The sequence below is a fragment of the Zingiber officinale genome, chromosome 6B, assembly GCF_018446385.1.
Source record: "Zingiber officinale cultivar Zhangliang chromosome 6B, Zo_v1.1, whole genome shotgun sequence".
Taxonomy (NCBI): Eukaryota; Viridiplantae; Streptophyta; class Magnoliopsida; order Zingiberales; family Zingiberaceae; genus Zingiber; species Zingiber officinale.
In genome coordinates this window covers 79969285-79991116 of record NC_055996.1, presented here as the reverse complement: position 1 = coordinate 79991116, position 21832 = coordinate 79969285, and the positions used below count along the sequence as shown (strand labels likewise).

At 40.6% G+C, this 21832-nt stretch overlaps 2 protein-coding genes and 1 non-coding gene across 4 annotated transcripts; all 3 read right to left on the bottom strand.

The window, feature by feature from the left end:
- Positions 1-499: 499 nt before the first annotated feature.
- On the bottom strand, positions 500-805 carry LOC121991155. Its single transcript, XM_042545174.1, has one exon. The coding sequence runs from the start codon at positions 803-805 to the stop codon at positions 500-502; it is 306 nt and encodes a 101-aa protein (XP_042401108.1).
- Positions 806-1103: 298 nt separating this feature from the next.
- On the bottom strand, positions 1104-1175 carry TRNAT-CGU. The gene has a single exon. It is a non-coding gene; the product is annotated as a tRNA-Thr (tRNA).
- Positions 1176-1638: 463 nt separating this feature from the next.
- On the bottom strand, positions 1639-9018 carry LOC121992819 (protein RNA-directed DNA methylation 3-like). Of its 2 annotated transcripts, none has more exons than XM_042547406.1 (11): positions 8708-9018; positions 7162-7250; positions 6776-6969; positions 5753-5792; positions 4820-4901; positions 3995-4072; positions 3766-3891; positions 3251-3369; positions 2413-2452; positions 2062-2136; positions 1639-1985 (listed from the first exon to the last, which is right to left on the bottom strand). In XM_042547406.1, exons 1-11 carry the CDS (start codon positions 8962-8964, stop codon positions 1829-1831), a joined length of 1257 nt encoding a protein of 418 aa, XP_042403340.1. In that variant the 5' UTR covers positions 8965-9018; the 3' UTR covers positions 1639-1828. The 2 variants fall into 2 exon arrangements, with proteins under 2 accessions (XP_042403340.1, XP_042403341.1); XM_042547407.1 differs by having other exon boundaries at positions 3995-4069.
- Between the last annotated feature and the right edge of the window lie 12814 nt (positions 9019-21832).

Below are 21832 nucleotides of genomic sequence, written 5' to 3'. Positions count from 1 at the left end.
GGAAACCAGATGTCGAAAATTTTATTCCATAAAAATATTTTATTAATATTTGCCATGGAAAAAGTCATTTTTATGAATTTATTTAAAGAAAAATGGCTGCCACGTGTCCTAAGGACGGTGCGGATCTAGCGAATCAGAGGAGATCGAACGTGGATCGTCATCCCCATGAGATAGAACAAACGGCTGCAGCTTCGCCACGTGTAGACCCAAAAACCATGGCGGAAGTCATGGACGCGTGGCGAACCGCCAAGAGTGCCACGCGTCGAGGAAACCCCTGGCGGCGGATTCGGTCGGTTGGAGGGCCCGCAAGTCTTTTCGAAGTGGATAAGGTTTCAAATTTACGGAAGGGACGTGGGGACCGCCTGGGATTTATTAATTAGATAATTAAGTCTACATATTTCATATTTGGGCTGCGACTGGGACACCAGATCAGCAGCCTGTGCTGGGCCGCTTTAGCCTTCGTGATGTGCATCATCAGGACACGTGCCGTACCCGCAGGCTACTGAATATACGACTGGCCGGTGATATCCAGATCGCGGTCGCCCGTCGACGGCGGCGGCCTGTGCTTCGGTGGAGCGTCAGGCTGCGCGGGGCCGTCGGCGGACTGAGTTGCACTGGCCAGCGGCGCCCCCGGCGGTCTCTGATCGGTGCCGTAAAGTCCGCCGCCGTAGGCCTCGCGAGTCACCGGCTCCATGGCAGAGATTTGCTGCGGATCGGCCGGCGTCGTCGGTCGAGTTCGCCGTCCCTCAGGTGCAGCCTCGGTATCCTTGGCCAGTGGACGTCCCCGGTCATCCATGATTTGCATCGAACAGGAATCTGATTGATCCGGAGGTCTGCACATAATGATATAAATAAGGTGGAAATACAAGTATTTGAGAGCTGATTATTAATTATATATAATATTGATTTGCATGCATGCAGTTGTAGAGAATGGAAGCAAAGGCCACGTAGCTGCCTTGTTGCAACGTGGAGGCAATAAAATGAAGATCATAGAAAATTGGAAAAAAATTGCTCTTGGAAAAAATAAATCCTTGAAAGATCATGAAACATGACGGTTAAAAAATAAATCAACGCGCGCGAAGGAAAACCTTGCCGGATCTTGGAGCTCCCAGCGAGGATCGAACTCGCGACCTTTCGCTTACGAAGCGAACGCACTACCACTATGCTATGGAAGCTTTCGATACAAGTGTCTGCAAGGATCTAATCAAACTAGAATTTAACTAAACATATTACTTTTTTACCAATTTAAAAATATGGGAGAAAACAGACCGTTTTTGTTTGAAAAAAAAAGTCTCAAAGGGAATCTTTCGAAATTACTGTTTTTTCTTCAAAAATATCTTTTATTTTTTTTCCAGGATCGCCAATTAAGCCTATTTACTCTGATGGATAGAAATGATTTTCTCAAAATGGAGCCCGAGCTCTGATTACTTGTATAGAAATTAGAAATGAAAGGATTCAAAACTTCCTTTCCTCATAGAATGGAAGAGGTTTAGCAAGATGAGGTTGTCTTGGAATAAGATGTATCGAGGTTTTCTTGAAATGCATCGCTTAGTCACTTGTATCGTCGATCATCCAGAAGTTTTCATCGACAGTGGCCTTTGGGCACATTCAATATGTTCTATTTTGCACACCATCTACTTTATCAAACATGATTGGAAATAATTTTGTTCCATTGAATGATCTCAATGACAGGATCAAAGAAATGAAACGACCAAAAACGTAAAAGAATGAAACAATGGACAGAAGAATGACTTCAGAAATCAACCCACATAAATCCTTCAGCAGAAAAGCTAGAGTACAAAAAGTTGAGTGCCTGGAAAAAATTTAGTCACCACGACAGATTTTCATCTGGAGGGCCGTCTTCCTCGGCTGATGCATCAAGCTTAATATTTGGGAATTCACCTGGTGGCTTTTGTTGAGGTTGAATCGATAACAATTGGGTGGAATCACCGACTACATCTGCCCATCCATAATGAGGCATGGCCCTAGTAAAAGAGAGAAGAAATTAGAGATCATAGAAAAAGGTAGTAGGAATGTATAAGCAATGAGGAACTATCTCACTCGTAGTGGGTTTCTTCATCCACAACTATATCCCAGCTTTCTCCTGTAGTGCTTCTTCCGTACTTGTGTACTTTCCTGAACAAAGGCAATGTAAGAAATTTCATTCGAATTGCTTCAGAAAGCAGAAGCAAACTTGCCGATTGAACGATGTAGATAAATGTAGGTAAAGAAGATTACAGCTATTATTTAGTAGTTGTTAGAATGAAGAACAATCAAAATTTGATTACATACTAATTTAGAGGAAAATGTTGAGTTATCAAGTTAGATTTGTTTTAACATTATTGCTTTTGTAGCCGAAAAGATCCACATGACTTAGCAAATGAATGAAATGAAATAAACTGCAAACCTTACCCATTTCCAAAATGTTCTTCCCCCCAAGTTCTTGACCAGCCTACAAAATGAAATAAATGATTATGTAGATATGTTATTAGATGATATCAGGCATACAAGAAACAAACATACAAAGAAAAAGGATCTCTATTAATAAATTCTACAAAATGATTAATCCAATAGCAGATAGTTGGAATGTGAGGCAAAATCTAACTATAAAAAAAAAATAGCCCGGTGCACGAAGCTCTCATCATGCGGGGTCCAGGGGAAGGATCCATTATACGCAGTCTTACCCTACTTTTTGCAAGAGGCTGTTTCCAGGATTCGAGCCCGTGACCTTTTGGTCACATGACAACAACTTTACCGTTGCGCCAAGACTCTTCTTCTGAGGCAAAATCTAACTGCTTTAAAAAAAAATTCTCATGTCAATTATATTAGTGCCAAAAGAGTAGTGCAGAAAGGATATGAGCCGAAAGGACCAGCAACAACTATTATTCTAGAGATCTGCCTTTAATGTTATTAAATACACCTCAAATAATCTCTACCAAATTACTCTTATTTTTATCATTATATATATACATCTTAATCACTCGTGCTGAATATTACATGAGATATGATTAAAGACCTTTTAAATATATAATATAGTATCTGTTATTATTTTTGTTATTACATGAGATAGTATTTGTTGACATTTAAATTAAACAGTCGCTTAAGCTAATAATTCATATAAAAGATTCAAATAAGGAGTACAAGTTATCTATCATCTCAAATTTTATTTCTAGGTAGAATCAATTTTCATTAATATTGAATGCTGCATCTACTGAACAAGACCCAGAAGAATAATGAAATTATAACTTACGTTCACCAGCAGATGCACGCCATGTTTCACCTTGCCGAGCACCTAACCCTGCGAAAAATTTCTCCTCCCACTTATCCCCCCATTTGGTACCCATCTGTGTCTCTGCCCATTTGTCAGTCCTATTAATAATTAAGCATATAGTAAGCAGTTTTGAATACTGACTATTAGAAGCAAGATCACTTTAGCAACCAATTGCCATCCAGAAACATGAAATGCAAAATCTTAATATTGAGCATTAACAGATCAATCTAGAGTACATTCTCCTTTTCATCAAGAGACCAAACAGATGATAAATGACAAACTTTTGGATGTATGATCTAACAAATAAAATCAACAAGACCAGTAATTTCTAGAAAAATAAGTTCAAATAGAATAAATAGCTTATATTAACAGCATTAACATAACAATTAACAAGTCCAACTCCTATTATTTGGTGTTAATAGGAGAAATTATCATTGCAACAAGCAGACATAACTTATAAAAAAGAGAGTGCAAGTAGATAATGCTAATCTAACCATTTAAGTACAAATCCTCTCCCATCAAAATGTTCTCCCCACTTTTCCCACCAAGATTGTTCATTTAGCCTTCCATATTTATGAGCTCCTTTTTCTGTCCAGCCTTTTGCATCATATTTTTCCCACCTAAAATAATGTTAATATGCAGCAGGTTAACTATTTAAAATAACAGAAAATGCGAAGTAGGAACAAAAAGTAAAATATCACAAACAATCAATACACTTCTCACCATTTTTCATACCATCCAGCATTTTCTGTGCCTGATTTTGCTTGCTTTTGTGCGCTTCTCTCTATCCTTGCAATACTACTAGAAAACAAACTCTAAGTTCTTCATTGCTTTATATTCCAGATAACACATCTCATACTTGGAAGCTTTTGTAAGAAAAACAAGAAAAAAAAGGTGCAGAAAGTTCTGTTTTGAATATTCTTTAAAATATCACAAGGTTTTCCAAAAAAACAATAATTTGTATATTCTATCTTAACAAAAGATTCAGAGAACAATATGCATTGACCGAATTGTGCTTAAAGGCTAAGAACAAGCCATTTACAGCTCCAAAGCCTCTCAAACTTGTACGCAGCGTAGCTATCAATTTAAAGTACACTTGTTTTCATTTATAGCACATTCTATTTGTGTCTAAGGGTCCATTAAGTAGTGAATGCTTTATTGATTATTAAAAAAAAATAGTAAATGATTAAATAACATGAAAACATATGTACATAGACCTCACAGTATGCTATATGCTTAAAGATACTAGTGTTTGTATGTTTTATGTATTATGGTATTACTACAATAAAATCATTTTTTTTCCTCACCAGGAATTCTACAACAATACTACTTCCCACTGTTTTTTTCCTCACCAGGAATTCTATGATTTACTTCTCTTCTAATCCAAAGTTTCATGGATGGTTGCATTGAATGTTATTAGTTAGAAAGTGTATGAGCTAGAACCATGTTCGCACATCTACAACATTGTGCTTGTAAATAAGCCAAAAATTAATTTAATAATGAAACATAACTTTTATTGAAATATGTTATGAAGAAAGACCTGATTACCTCCACTCATCCTGATAAAGAACTTCTTTCCATGTTTCCCACCAGGAATCTCCTTCATCATTTTCTCCAGATTTCTCTGCACCTATAAAATGTGATAGCAAAAAAAAAAAAATTAAAAAACATATCAACAAGGACATGAAATCACCAAACATAGATTAAATTAAATAATTGAAACAAATAAGAATATAAACACATCTTATTTTTAACCCCATGAACAGATTGAAAATATTAATTTCAGAGACATACTATTATGCATATGAAATTAGACTATTTATCTGAATTAAATGTCATCTTAAATGGATCATGTTGTATGAACATATATACTAGAAAATGCATATTTAATAAGAGATAAAATCATAGTCCTATCAATATTATCATTCAGAACACCACATCATAATACATTGTACCTGACAAATATTTGATGCATTTGAATGAAGCATTTTGAAATACTTTGTCGCAAATATAAATTTGATAGCGTTGTAACACAAATAGTCAAATACAAAATTCTCTCAACAGACATTGTCCACAAGTATCTAATAAATGTGAACAAAACAATTTTGAAGTTTTTGAGTTGGATACTCGCTAATCATATTCTTGTTTTTCCAATTTTCAACTACACGCTATAATATTCTCCTACCATAAAAAATAACTGATTCCAGGATCATTGGATTCATAACATCACAGAGAAGCCCTTAGTTCTGATTCTAAGTTAAGAGAAGATAGATACTTGCAGAGAATAGCTAAAACTATAAGATCAATCTGTCCTTAAGACCAAGCTGAACAATTTGATGTTACAAAACAGCAGCAGCTCACTTCCAGTTGCATGAACAATTTCCATTAGCAACAAAGTTTATTTTCACTTACTAGAAAAAGTATTTAGTCTTTAAATTAAGAAGAAAAGAAGATACGGGCAGCCCAAAAATATTCTTTTACCTAGCTCTTTATATCCACTCCAATCACTCTTCTCCCACCACTGCCAAAGAACCAAAAAAGCAAGTAAATCCATTTTGTCAAAGTTGCAAGAAGTTGATATAGGCTTCGAAGATATTTGTAGAACTAATAATAAAACAATTTCTACATGGCAAGTGCCTGATTTTACATGTAAATATGATCTTACTTGCCAAAGGATAAAACTTTTAAGTTGAACATCAGCATTTTAAAAAGAGAAAATAAGGACAGATTTTAAAAAAATCTAGTCAGATGAAATTACAATAAACCAAACAGATTGAGAAAATTGCAGACACAAAGTGCAATCAGCATTCATGATTAATTTTATAAAAGCATTGTGGTATTCAAACTTTTAGATTGTCTTAGATTCATATAAAAAATCTCTGCCTCTTTCTAATAGCAACCGTCTAAAAAAATGATTTAGAATAATAGGTCTGCTATATTTATCTCTCCAATCAGAGACGAACTGAACTTTCCCCCTAATTCTGCCTTCATGACAAATTTCTCACAATTCCTTTCCCTTCAATCCTTGGAAAAGAATAATAGCCAGGAAAAAACAAGTAACCCAGTTCACAGTTAGGTAGTAGCATCTTCTAGCTAGCCTATCTTCATATTCTAATATTTTCAGTTCCACCAAAATCTCACGGACTAAAATAAGTGTATACAACAAATATTTTTATAAGAGGAACATTCAATCTGGTACAGTAACCAAAATACATTTGGACAACAGCAAACTTGGTCATTAGCAGAACATCTAAACAGTAATGAGTTATATTTTTTCCTTATTTTTCTTTACTTTATGGCATGAGCTTTATTATTTTGAAAAAGGAAAAAACAATAATTTTTGTATTATAATAAAATACACCATAACACTAACAATTTACCAATAGTTGATGATAAATGAATCCCATAAAAAAATATGATCACAGAACGTACATAGAAAAAATAAATTATTTTCGATTTATTGAAATATGTAGGGTATATAACATATATAGAAAAAAAAATTACCGTTTCTTTCCATACTGATTTTCCATCATGTGATTTACCTCCCATCTTAGCCCATCTACACCTAAATCCCTTTTCACCTAGCTCTTCACCACTTTCCCGATACCATGTGCTCCCATCTTCATTTTGGCCAGACTCGCTAACCTTTTCATCAAGTAAGTTGATGCCCCATTCTTTCTCACTAGCAATACCAGTATCTGTATGGAAGATGTCAAAGAAACAAATCAATTTACTAATGTAGACCACAATAGTAAAATCATTTCAAATAGACATAATCAGTTGAAAAGAAGACAATGTTGATAACTGATGCAAAAATGCCCAATGTTGTAACAACTTAACAAAGTTATGAGTCTAATATTACTACGGTAACTTTTGGCACTAGAAAAAACCTCTTTGTGGTGGAGTATCACGAGATTCAGGAGGAGAATTCTTAGGGCTGCAACGAGAAGAGAAGTCGTGCTTAGAAAGCCTTTTCGAGCTGCAATAAGAGATTCAATAGGTCCAATAAAACTTAGTGAAGAAGTATTACTTGTAGTTAACAAAGATTAATATTGCACACTTGATAACTATGATCTTCAATAGTATAAAAACTCTGCACAACAATGTGGCACGATATTTCCATGCAAACCATGGTTCAAGATTTATTTTCAGAATTTAATCAAGAATACCTCAAGGAAAAAATTACTAGATAACAACTCAAGTAGTGAAGATGTACGTTCATAAGGACGATGATGATGATGATGAACTCCAAAAGTGGGTATTTAATATGAGTACTACCTATGAGCACAAAACATATCGATTATTTTAATAAAATACATTGCATGGCACCAACATATCTTAGATTCTTGGAAAATTATTTTAAATATTTTATTGTAGCCTTCATTGAAAGTGGAATGCCAGTAGAGAAAGACACCAGAGGCAGTATACTGTATGGTTCCCTTGCAACATCTTGAAAAATCATCCTCAATTTCTTCAATAATATGATAACTTAAAGTGCAATTTTAATAAAAATTTCAAATGTTGGGCTTTCCCAAGATTTAGCCAAGTTCTCAAAGCGCACCAGCATGCATCAGGAATAAAAGATTTGTGATTATGCACGAAGTAGTAGGAAATTCACAAGGTTCACACACTATAGAGGTATTTGTAGTCAACTTGGGAATTACATAAGAAAAACCTGAAAAATGGTTTTAGACCTATCATTTTTTACTTTTTTTTATTTTAAATACCAAGCATTATTGCATTAACACAGTCATCACATATGGATGATAAAAATGAGATTTGAAATAAAAATGCAGTAACAAACTCATTTACCAGAGAGCCTTTAGTTTCCATTAACACAATAGTTAAACTATGTAGACGAATTAGTTTTGCACTCTTAATGAATCATTTTTTCCTGCTGGACTTCATCCCCCTATATTTTACTTGAATAAACCTAAATCTTATCTGCAATGGCTCTAGAAAAACCAAGAAGATAAATCTTGGTCGGCATAGTAAACAAAAATCATTATTCAAGGTAGCATCTCGAGGATATCAGAGAAGAATTTAACCATATTATACAAGTAAACCTACATAATTTATTGAATGAGTAGAAATACCTATAGTTCCCCAGGAATATACATAAACCTTCAAGATACGAAAGCGGAACAGACTGGAATCCCAAGAAAAAGAAATTCGCCCTTTAAATACATACTGATAAACCATACACGAAGACGCTAAACCCACACCGAGTCTGGCGCATTTTGTAGATATGGATCCAAGAATAGAAAGAAGAAAAAAGAGATATAAACAGAAATCACAGGATAACCCACACCGAGTCTCAGAATGTATCCAGGACCTAGTTTCATTTGAGCAAGAATCTTGGACCAATGTTAACCTACCGGAAGAAACCAAGCGTGAACAGAACTTAGATTCCCAATCAAGGGAGAAAATACGTACCGGGAGGAGGAGAAGGGGAGAGAAGGTAAGGCCTCCGCCCGAGTTCTCCGAGCAACCCCGCCGGCATTTTTCTTCCGCTCGATCCGCCATTCCTCCGCTTTCTCCGTCGGGCTGCAGCAGCGCAACCTTCCGGCCGCTCCTCTTTGGGTCCGATCGCAGGAAGGCGGCAAAGGGAGCGGCAGAGGCGGCCAGGGGCGAGCCCTACCGACACGGAGTTGGAAGGAAGGCGCAGCGAACCTACTCGAGCTCGCGGCCATCTCCCTCTCTCTTTATCCTTCTCCCACACGCACTTTTAAGAAGACGGAGTTTAAGTAAACAGGACGAAGGAATACAATTTATTTTTTTAGAAAGTAAACAGTGGAAAATTTCCACGATGGAAATAAACAAAGGCTTAGACGCCCATTTATAAGGGCCGTGTCGAAAATCATTTTAGATAAGATACAAATTCAAAAAATACAAAAAATTCTTAAGCACATTAAAATAAATAAAAAAATAAAAATATCTTTAATCCCCTCTAAGTAGCATTTTGTCCCCTTATATTTTTTAAAAAATATTTAACCCTCTTTAACCAAAATTAAATGTGAAAATAAATTATAAAAATAATCATGCCATTGTCTTTTTAATAATCTTCGGAATAAAAAATTATATTAAATTTATTAATAATTTACGTCCACTTTATAATATCTAATTCTAAATAATTCAAGACCCTAATTGATATTTCCATTTATATGTGATGCGGTGATAAGGGGTCCATTCAATGGAGGGGTATTGTTACGGTGAAAGTCAAAGGTCAGAGTCAGGGTGGTCAGCACCCCTATACCATCGGCAGGTCGGACGACCCACTCGCCCAACCGGGATAGAGAAGGTCCAATCCAACATCATCATAGCTCGGCCACATACCGAGCTTTTGACGCTTAGAGAAGTGTCTGGGAGCACACGCCGAGCGGCCAACCTCGCTCAGATGTACCTCGGAACCAGCCTAGCAGAGCCACAACCAAGCAGATTACATTCAAAGCAGAGCTCGGTGGGTAGTTGGCCGAGTGACCATCCTGCTCGACCCGAGAACGATAGTGTCTGGACGACTGATGGTTGGTTGAGCGGCTCACCCGCTCGGCCCAGTAACGAACAAGAGGAGGATCTGTGATATCCTTCTGGGAGCCCATGCCATCAACAGACGACATGGTCAGGCAATGGATCGTTCGACGGAAGCTTCCACTATCACGTCAAAGATATGCTCAGGTTGTTAAGGTATGTTGTCAGGAATACTTTCCTAACATATCTTTTCAGAGGAAGCTTTGAGAAGTGTGCACGCCTCGAGGAGCGTGCACACGCACCCTCGGAGCCCTATATAAAGGGCCCCAAGCTTCAACGAAGGTATGCTAATCTTTACGGTAGCCACACTGTTACGCTGTTACTCCGCTTCCTTGCTCCCACATCGTGGGTGATTGACTTAAGCGTCGGAGGGTCATCGTCAGGGAACCCCTCCCTGGCTCAGCAGTGACGTTGTTGTGGTTGCAGGTCTCTCCAACTCGAAGTCCACACACAATCAACAGGAGCATCACGTCCCAGTGGCGGTGATGAGAGGCCCACCCAGTGGAGGGTCATTGCCACGATGAAAGTCAAAGGTCAGAGTCAGGGCGGTCAGCGCCCCCTGTACCATCAGGCGATCGGGTGGCCCACTCGCCCGACCGGGATAGAGAAGGTCCGACCCAACATCATCATATCTCGGCCACATACTGAGCTTTTGACGCTCAAAGAAGTGTCTGGGGAGCACACGCCGAGCGGCTAGCCCTGCTTGGATGTACCTTGGAATCAGCCCAGTGGAGCCATGACCGAGCAAATTACGTTCAAAGCAAAGCTCGGTGGGTAGTTGGCCGAGTGGCCATCCTGCTCGACCCGAGAATGATAGTGTCCGGACGATTGATGGTTGGCCGAACTGCTCACCCGCTCGGCCCAATAACGAACAAGAGGAGGATCTGTGATATCTTTCTGGGAGCTCGTGTCACCGACAAACGGCGTGGTCGGCGGCATGGTCAGGTAGTGGATCGTACGATGGAAGCTTCCACTGTCACGTCAGAGATATACTCGGATCGTTAAGGTATGTTGTCAGGAACACTTTCTTGACATATCTTTTCAGGGGAAGGTTTGAGAAGCGTGCACACCTCGAAGAGCATGCACGCGCACTCCCGAAGCCCTATATAAAGGGCCCCAAGCTTCAACGGAGGTCTCTCCAACTCGAAGTTCACGCACGGTCAACAGGAGCGCCACGCCCCCCAACATCCATTGCCTCGACTCTCGGACAGGATCAATATGTATGACTGTTAATTTACTAATTAAAATCATTGTACGTCGTCTCTAATAATATATAAAGATTAATATTTAATTATATAAATAAAATAAAGTAGTTTAAAATATATATTTTCGTCGCCCTGACTCTACACAACCTTTGAATACAATGTATAATAATTATTTTCTTCATTTCCCCATAAATTTAAAATTTTAGATTCGTCACTATCCATAATTATATAAAGTTCCGTGAAAATAGGTGAAAGTGTAATTTTTTTCTTACGCGAAGGTAATTTTCTTTGTCTTCTTCGAGTTCTTTTTGTTTTATCATACATGCATGCGAGCCTCACATCTCAGTTTATTACAGACTTAATCGTCAAAGAGGGTAATATCGATAATATCAATTTATTCTTTTATATATATGTTTTCTCGTATGTACATCATCTATCTAACTAAATAATAATTAAAGAGTCGACCTTAAAGAATGTAATTATTTTTCACTTCAATTTAATATATTTTTTTCTCTTAATATCAAAAATTACAAAGACCAACATAATTATCTTTTATATTTTTTTTTACATTTAATTTTAGTTAAAGAAGGATTAAGTGTTATTTTTAAATAAGGGGTAAAATATTGATAGAAAATAAAGGGGATTAAAGGTTCTTTTTTTCTTAAAAAAATACAATAAAATTTGATTAGTTAGTTAATCTAACAAATTTTTATTTAATAAATACTAAGTATCCATATATTTTACATTTATAGTCTGCCAAATAGTTGTTAATTATTATTTTAAAAAAGTTATTAATTAATTTCTATCATCAGTTTTATTTTATTTATATCAAAAGTTGTTAAAAAGTCTGCAAATGTTGCATTTATCTTTTTTACAAATATAATTTCATCTCTAAACCTCTCTTTTTATCTAAGGTACTTGTCTTTTTATCTTTTATTTTTTATTTTTCTATTTTCATGTATTTATCTTGGTTTATTTTGGACTCTTCAAATATATAAGTTTATACTAATTGAATTTTACAAATAAATATTTCACTATAATGAATAATTTTTAAAGAAAATTCATAGTTTATCATTACTGTGATTAGGCGGGCCCCATCCTATCGTCGTGTGGAGATCAAAATCAAGATGGTCAACGAATGGTGACCGGGTGGTCGATTGGGCGAGTTACACGCCAATCGGGAGGTTGAGCATCGACCCATCATCTTGGGCACAGGGAGTAATCAGACCGACGCTCAAGGGACGTGTAGAAGCTGAGCCAAGTGGCTATTCCGTTCGGCACGACGGCAGACGACATGGACAGAGGACTTTCAGCCGAGCGGCTCTCCTGCTCGGCGCAACAGTGGAATTTCAGCCGAGCGGTTGTCCAGCTCAGCGTGGCAGCAGATAACGCAAGGATATCAGAATGTTGGCCGAGCAGCCATTCCGTTCGACCAAGCAACAGACACAGCGGGATATCCTTCGACATCCTTTTGGGAGCTAGTGTCGCTGATAGGTAGCATGGTCAAACCGAGGATCGTACGGCGGAAGCTTCCACTGTCACTTCAGAGATATGCTCGGCCCGTTAAGGTGCTGTTTTAGGGACATTTTACTAACATGTCTCTTCAGGGAAAGCTTGGGATAACATGCCCGCTTTAAGAAGCGTACACACACGCTACAGGAGCCCTATATAAAGGGGGGTCCAGACATCAACGGATGCATGCTTTTCTCACGATTTCTACTGTTGCGCTATAGTTCTCATTGTTTCTTCATGCTTCGCCGGAGATTGACTTGAGCGTCGGAGGGTCATCGCCGGGGACCCCTTCCCTAGCTCGGCACTGACGCTGCTTGTGTTGCAGGCAAGAGCAAAGTCCACCGAAGGTCAGCAAGAGCGTCACGTCTCCAACATTCGTCTCCTTGACTTTCAGATAGGATCATATTTGGCGTCGTCTGTGACAACGTACCTGAATCCGGGTCGAGAAGATGGAAGTCGCTGGACGACTTACCACCGTGACGCTCACTCAAGAGGAGCTAGAGATGCTTGTGCAAGCACGAGCAGCAAAAATGATGGAGCAACAACAACAACAAGTGATAGCTGATCGACCAGCACCGCAAACTGCAACCTCAGCGGCCGATAGGCGAGTAGGGCAAGAAGACCAAGCGAAGCAACTCTCTGTATAGGGGCAGAATCGAAGGTCGACCGGCACCCAAGGGGAAGTGTCGCCCGCGCCGATCCCCTTCCATCGGGCTCTGTGCCAAACCCCCTCGGAGATAACCCAAGCGCATTAGGAGCGGGGATCATCTTCCGACGAGGCACCCGTTCAGGGCACGCGGAAAGGAAAAGCGGCCCGAAGCGTCGGGCCCCCTAAACATATCAACGGGCAATTCTCAGAGGAGATCTTACAAGACTCTCTACCTCGACACTATACCCCGTTGGCGATCGAGGCGTACAACGAGACGACCGACCCAGATGATCATCTGGATCGGTTCGACAATGAGGCTACGCTGCACCAATATACAGATGGAGTAAAATGCAGAGTCTTTCTCATGACTCTCTCCGGATCGGCGCAGCGCTGATTTAGAAGACTGCCGGACGGCTCGATATGAAGTTTCAAAGACTTCCGAGCCGCCTTCCAACACCACTTTGCCAACAGCCGACGCTACCATAAGACAAGCGTCAGCCTCTTCGCCCTAAAATAAGAGCCCAAGGAAGCGCTCCGAGCGTACATCCAGCGCTTCAACCAAGTGGCCATGGACATCCCCTCGGTCTCGTCCGAGACCATGATGAATGTCTTCACCCAGGGGCTCACCGAGGGGGACTTCTTTCTGTAAAATACCAGAAAATGGCGAATAATGATAAGGAAATTTTCCGAAATTTTTGAAAAATTTTCGAGAATTTTTCGGAGCTCGTATGGATGAGTTAGCGGGGGTAAAAACGGGGCCCGGAAAAGCATGTTTAGGTTACCTAATTTAAACGAGGAAAAGTTTCATTTTTCCTTTTTGTTTTCTTTTTCTTTATTTTTCTTTCTCTCCTCCTCTCCCGTTGTCGTGCCCCAAACCTCCCGCGCGCCTTCTCTTCTCCTCCCGATCTCCTGCCCTAACCACTCATCTCCTCCAAACCGTCGCGACGCCTCGCCTTTGCCCTTGTGTACAAGACCTCTCGGAGTTGGAGAATGGAAGCCTCGAGCCGATTTCTCCTCTTCTCCTCTGTGCGGCGCCGAAGCTTCTTCACTTCCTCTCGACGTCGAACACCTCTTCGGCTCTTCCACCCGACAACGCTAGGGAACATAGAGCGGGCGACTGAGCATCTCCTCTTTCCCCATCGCGATCTTCTTCTTTCCCCTATTGCGCCGATCAGGGGCGACTGGCATCACGCCGACGCTGTGAGAGCCATCGCCGGCCGGCTTTCACCTCTCCTTCTTGCTTTACCGGTTGCCACAGCCGACCGCCATCGTGCACCTCCGATTGTTGTCGCCGGCCACTAGGTCTGACCCACCACAGACCGTTCCTCCTCAGCCCTAGCACCGGTTGGTAGTGAGCCCTAACTGTGGTCGCAGGATTCTGCCGAGCCGAGGTTCTCCCTTTTCCTCTCTTCGCTAGTGCTGATCTAGGGCTTCTGTGTGGTGTGAAACTTCAGTGTGGCTGTTCATTGGTCCTGGCTGCCGGAAAATTTTGTGTTTGCTAAGGGCCATCAGTAGACACTTAGGGGTAAGCTTGGATTCGATCTCTTGTTGTCTGATCATTGTAGCTCCACTAGAATTCTTATGCTGGCTGGAATACTTGCAGGTGTTGGCGATACGGACAGAACTTAGAGAGCAGTGAGAGGTAAGGTGCTCAGGTTGTTCTGGAAATTTGGTTGTTGTTTGGATGTCGATTTCTTGAGTTCCATTTTGATCCAGACAGTACATTGCAGGGTGTTTCTTGATTCCAACAGCTACCTCTGTCCCGACAGCAAGTTGTCTTTGCTATGGATTTTGTTGGGCTGTGGATTAAGGTAAGAAGTAGGGGAATTGGTTTGTATTGTTGATGAATTATGTATGTGTTGAATTGGAGATGATATGGATTACTAGATGGTTAGTATATCACTAGTTGGTACATGATTAGTGTGATTGATTAGTTAAATGTAGGTTTTGATCTTATATGTAGATCATGGTTGGATTTGATTATTTTAGATGGATTATGCTTATTGCAAGTTCTAATTCGAATGGATTAGAAACGATTGAGGAGTTAAATGATTCAATTAGGGTCTATATTTGGATCTGGATTTATATTAGCTTTTCGAGGATTTGATTTAGCTAATTTGTTTATATGTAATTAGCTAAATTTGGATACCATGTACTACAGGACTTTGACGCGAGACGAGTATCTCGACGTCGGATTTGGACCGGATTGGACATTTGTATTTGAGGCGGGTACCTCTTGACTTATCTTTTATGATATTGTTATTTGGATATGCATAGTATTTTATAGCTACAAGCAATGATCATGTTTGTCTTTGGTATGTCACGGTTTGATACCCATAACATGTTCTGTTTTTGTCGTTTGTTATGTATCCATGTTTATGCCTCGTGATTATTGTCATGGTTACCTTAATTCCTAGAGTAAGTGACATACCATGCTTTACTGAGTTTAGGACTAGACTCTGGATTTTTATTATCTGACATGTGTATCTATATTTTTATATCATACCTGATCTGTGTACCTAGACCTTTTGCTTTGATCCATGTACATTGTTGGTACATATGTTATGGAGGTGGATATGTTCAGGACCTATGTTGTTATACCATAGAGGACCTGTATACCCTAGATCTGTGGATTTGACTTACTGGTACTAGGGTACACATTTTTATATGTATATGGATTTGGTTCAGGATATTGTCCTGCTTAGTGTCATGCACCATTCGTATGATTGCATGCTGCGTGATAGGCTACTCCATTATTGTAGAGCATATCGCCAGTTTCATCACTGTTCGGTGCTCCGTTGGTCTTCTCATGGGTAGCGTGACGCAGTGTGGTAGCACGTCAGTTTTACTCTGTTCGGTGCTTCGTTGGTCCGCTCATGGGTAGTATGACGCAGCGTGGTAGCACGTCAGGGATCCCTCTCCGTCATGGTGTACCGAAAGATGAGAGCATTGCGCTCCCCCTCTTATGATTTGGAGTAGGAGTATGTGTGTACTCCGACAACATCCCGTCCACTCGATCACTCATCAGGAGCAGTGACGTCAGAGTGCACGGTTGCCACAGCTCTACCCACTCAGTCTCACCATTGTGTGTGAGATAACTGACTGACGTCAGGGGCGACCATGTCATTGGCACCATATGCATTTATTGCATTTATTTGCTTGTGTTTGCTGCACTTATATGCTGCATTTTGGTGGATGCATTTGTTTGACATGCATACAGGAGGCATATTATGTATCTGGTTTGACGTCCCTTTTGTTCTGGATAGGAGTTCCTGGTGAGTACAGCTTCCTCAGTTACCTTTCAGTTTTACATATTTCCTATATATGATTAGGAAGCTGTATTCCATATTTATTGTTGTTAGATATATCTTACTAGACATGTCTATTGGTATTCGCTGAGTTATTGAACTCACCCCCGTGGACACTATCTTTTTCAGGTACCAGATTGGTTATGATGTCACTTGGAGTATCCTGTCTGCTGGTCCCCACGTCACCTCAGAAGATCTAACGGTTTCATTTATGTTTTGGTTGTTTTATGTGTCAGTGTGTTTAGTTTGTACTCCGATTTTGCTTCTGGAGCGTTGATGTTGTTTTGTGGTATTTTGTATTGGTTGTTGGTTGTATAAGCCTAGCCGGCTAGCAGATTTGTTTTTGGTTTGTATTTGGTTTCTGTCATTTTGCGTTGTGTTTTTATATTTTGGTACAGCCGAGTGGGCTGCTTTATATATAACTGCGTGGTTGAGTTTTTATTGTATCAGCCGAGTAGACTGTATCATATAACTGTGTGGTTGTGTGTATATTCCAGTCGTCTGTGGCTGATGTATATTGTGCATGTAGAAATGATTCAGATTGTCAGCTGTACAAGGGAGGTGCTGCCGAAATTTCTTCGGGCAGTGTCTCCCCCGGGGCGTGACAATTTAGTGGTATCAGAGCCAGGTTTACGATACTTGCTATGTGTTCTGGATTTTCGAGATTTATCTAATACCAATTTATTTGGTATCAGAGATCGGCTTACGAGTCTTATTTTCCCTATGTTTCGGATTTCGTGTTTTGGTCTTCTCGATGTGACTTTTCGAGTTTTGGGACCTGGCAGCAGCAGGACATCTCCAAGCTATAGGAGGTATGTTGATATACTGTTATCCTACTATTTTGTTAGTGTATGCATTGTTGACTGGGATAGTTATGACATGTAATAGCACTTTGTATCTAGTATCTGTCTGATGTTGTAGCCATATTACATGTGATAGGTTAGCCACTGATGATGATCGACTGTAATAGAGATTTAAGGGTTACAGTTTCTGGTGATTTTTCATACCATACACCAGTAGTTTTTAGCTTCTAGTACTACTAGTAGGAGATGGAGACACATACCTGCCTCTACTATTATTAGCAGTGTAGTGGATAGTATCTACTTATTTATGTTGACATAGCCAGTAGTATACCATGTTATCTTAGTTAATTTCATCAGTAAATATTGGTTTACTCTTGTTAGATCAGTCAGTAGGAGTCTGATTTACACTTGTTGATTTGGGTAGTCGTATATTGATATACCTTAGTTGCTTGTGGAGGATTAAGGTATTCTTGATTAGTTAGTAGATGACTGATTTAGTTTTGTTGGTTTGATCAGTAGAGGACAGTCATACTCTATTTTTAGAGGTTCAAATTTTTGATTATTTGTGCTTAGTTAGGTATCTAGAGTACATTTGAGTACATAACTCATACTGATGTGGGAAAGACTGAATTAGCCGTATACCATTGTTGGCTGGGTCAGTCTATTGAGGATCGATGTATCATATTCCATGTGGACTTTAATTTTAGACTGTATGTACCTAGTTGGATTGTCTATGATTGCGTTTTCCTGTATGATCTTTATGTTTGATTTTATTTAGTTTTACCCCTAAACCATGAGAGTAGGTAGCATAGGGTTTGTGTGGTAGATTGGATTAAATATGCTGATTATACATATCTGTGTAGTTTATACACTTGATTATTATGTGTTGTAGGAGTTCTATGATAGATGGTCAAAATTGCATGTAGTGAGTGTATATTTGTCCAGATGATGATTATTGTGGGTTTCTAGTAGATTATACCCGAGTGGTCTGATTGGTTTATTGGAGGTATTTTTGTCGATTAAAACTATGTTGTGAAATGTGCACATGTGTTTGAGCGTTTTATTGGAGGTATCTTACCTATTTAATCTGAGTTGTGATATGTACAGATGTGTTCGGTGTAATATTCGAGGTATCTTGTTCATTATATTTGTTCTGTGTGTGCACTCGTGTCGATTATGATTTGTTGGAAGTATTACGTAGATTTTACTTTTGACATAGGTGTATATATGTCATGTGAGTGTTGTTTGAGGTGTATTGTTGATTATACCTATGTTGATATATGCACACGGGTTCGGTATGCATTGTTGGAGGTATCACGATGAATTATACCTATGTTGTGAGTATGTGTGGTGTGTACAAATTGGAGGATTATGTCGATCATACATATGTTGTGTGAGCACGTGTGCCAGGTGTATTGTTGGTAGCAGCATGATGATTCTACTTATGTTGAATGCAGGATGTGGAGTGTCTGCATTGTGTCATTTGTTGGATTACCCTGTCAACCCATTTTCTTATCAGTGGGTGACTCACTACGATGTTGATAGATTTGACGATGAGTTTGATTTGATTGCTGGATTGTTATATCTTTGGCTGCCCACAGTGATATGTGATTGAGTGATCTCGTGCAGCCTCTAGTTGGATAGTTAGGTGTCTTGGACACTTATGGATCGTTTGTGGTGGAGCGGAGCTCCCACATATTATTGTTGGTTTGTGGTAGAGCATGACTCTTACATATTTTGGATTGTTGTGGTGGAGCGTTACTCCCACATATTACAGATTGTTTGTGGTGGAGCGTTGCTCCCACATATTACGGATTGTTTGTGGTAGAGCGTTGCTCCCACATATGCGGTATTTCTTGTGATGGAGCGTTGCTCTCACATTGGAGTATTTATTCTTTGGTGATTTATGTTGTTGGTGATCAGATTTCCGACTTATTATCGGAGATCTTATGGTTAGGAATGCCTATCATACAGACATTATGTGTCTTGGTGTTACCATTAGGGCTTGCGGAGCCTTAGATGTTTTCAGGGGCTCGATGATTCTGGTATTTCGAGGATGTTTGGATCGATTTCCATTGTCTTTGTTGACGATGTTGTGATCTATTTCGGATCCGCGGTGAGTCACGTACATCATCTTCGTATAGTTCTAGAAATGTTTCGACGGAAACGTCTATATGTGAAGACCAGTAGTGCGTTTTGGGATTGTCTTCTGTGAGATGTTTGAGACACACGGTCACCAGTAGGGTATACCGTGGTTCCACAGGAGATCGAGGTTGTTACCATTGGGAGTAGACGGAGTCTATAGAAGAGGCTCGCAACTTCCTTTGTTTGGCTCGATATTTCCTGAGATACGTTGAGAGTTTCTTACGGATTGCTATGCTACTTACACGCCTGACCAGGAAAGGTGTGAAGTTCACTTGGACTGAGGATTGCAAGACCAGCTTCCAGGAGCTGAAGCGGAGACTGGTGTCGGCTCTGATTGTTGGTTATACCTTCTGGAGATGACGAATTCGTGCTCTACACCGACGCGTCTCTTCAAGGTTTGGGTGTTGTTCTGATGGAGCACGTCAGAGTAGTCTACTATGCTTCTTGTCAGTTGAAGGAGCATTAGAAGAACTACCCTGTACATGATCTGGAGTTAGCCGCCATCATCTTTGCTTTGAAGATTTGGCGACATCATTTATACGGCATTACATTTGAGATTCTCACTGATCATAAGAGTCTCAAATATATTTTTACTCAGAAGGAACTTAATCTCCGATAGAGGAGATGGATAGAGTTCCTGAAGGATTATGATGGTACCATTAGCTATCACCCGGGGAGAGCTAATATGGTTGTCGATGCACTTAGCAGGAAGCCACAGGGACTTTAGCTTGCCACCGAGTTGTGGTCAAGGACTTGATTCAGGGTTTCTCCGAGTTAGACCTTGAGGAGCAGGGACATATAGAGCAGGGTATTCTTATTACCATAGTTGCTCAGTCGTCGATCAGGACGAGAATCTGAGAGGCCCAGTTGTTGAGACCTCATAGAGCTCAGCGTGAGGCAGAGTTGGTCCATACTATCAGACGGAGGATGTTAGAGGCATAAGATTGTCAGAAGAGTTATGCTGACCGGAGTCGGAGACTCTTAGAGTTCTCTATTTGCGACCATGTATTTCTGCGAGTTTCACCCACGAAAGGGGTGAAGAGATTGACCTCAGAGGTAAGCTAGCCCGCGATACATTGGACCTTTCCAGATCTCGGAAACGATTGGAGCGGTAGTTTACCGGTTGGCACTATCACCGTCCCTAGCAGGCGTGCACGATGTATTCCACATATCTATACTGAGGAGATACGTACCCGACCCGACGCATGTGCGGACAGATATCTCAGTTCCCCTTTTTGCCTGACGTCACTTATGAGGAGGTTCGGATTCTGGACCGGAAAGAGCATCAGATGCGGAACAAGACAATCCGACTGGTTAAAGTCGGATGACAGTATCTTTCCGACGAGGAGGCTACCTAGGAGCTCGAGGATACGATTCGAGCTCGATACCCCCACATTTTCACTTGAGGTATGTGAGTTATGGTTCCGTTCAACATTTATATTTTTTTTACCTATTGTTACTACTTGTTGATGGTAGATAACGAAATTTGGGGAACAAATTTTTATTAGTGGGGGAGAATGTAAAATACCAAAAAATGGCGAATAATGATAAGGGAATTTTTCGGAATTTTTGAAAAGTTTTTGGGAATTTTTCGGAGCTCGTATGGACGAGTTAGCGGGGGTAAAAACAGGGCCCGGAAAAGCCTGTTTATGTTACCTAATTTAAGCGAGGAAAAGTTTCATTTTTCCTTTTTGTTTTCTTTTTCTTTATTTTTCTTTCTCTCCTCCTCTCCCGTTGCCGTGCCCCAAACCTCCCACGCGTCTTCTCTTCTCCTCCCGATCTCCTGCCCTAACCACTCATCTCCTCCAAACCGTCGCGACGCCTCGCCTTTGCCCCTACGTACAAGACCTCTCGGAGTCGGAGAATGGAAGCCTCGAGCCGATTTCTCCTCTTCTCCTCTGTGCAGCGCCGAAGCTTCTTCACTTCCTCTCGGCGTCGAACACCTCTTCGGCTCTTCCACCCGACGACGCTAGGGAACAGAGAGCGGGCGACTGAGCATCTCCTCTTTCCCCATCGCGATCTTCTTCTTTCCCCTATTGCGCCGATCAGGGGCGACTGGCATCGCGCCGACGCTGTGAGAGCCATCGCCGGCCGGCTTTCACCTCTCCTTCTTGTTTTACCGGTTGCCACAGCCGACCGCCATCGTGCACCTCCGATTGTTGTCGCCGGCCACTAGGTCTTACCAACCACATACCGCTCCTCCTCAGCCCTAGCACCGGTTGGCAGTGAGCCCTAACTGTGGTCGCAGGATTCTGCCGAGCCGAGGTTCTCCCTTTTCCTCTCTTCGCTAGTGCTGATCTAGGGCTTCTGTGTGGTGTGAAACTTCAGTGTGGCTGTTCATTGGTCCTGGCTGCCGGAAAATTTTGTGTTTGCTAAGGGCCATCAGTAGACACTTAGGGGTAAGCTTGGAT

Coding starts and splice junctions, on each gene's coding strand:
- LOC121991155 (XM_042545174.1), bottom strand. CDS start 805: ATGCAAATCATGGATGACCGGGGACGTCCACTGGCCAAGGATACCGAG.
- LOC121992819 (XM_042547406.1), bottom strand. CDS start 8,964: ATGGCCGCGAGCTCGAGTAGGTTCGCTGCGCCTTCCTTCCAACTCCGT. Junction 3,892..3,994: donor GCTGGATGGTATGAAAAATG/GTGAGAAGTGTA, acceptor ACATTATTTTAG/GTGGGAAAAATATGATGCAA. Junction 1,986..2,061: donor GATGAAGAAACCCACTACGA/GTGAGATAGTTC, acceptor CTCTTTTACTAG/GGCCATGCCTCATTATGGAT.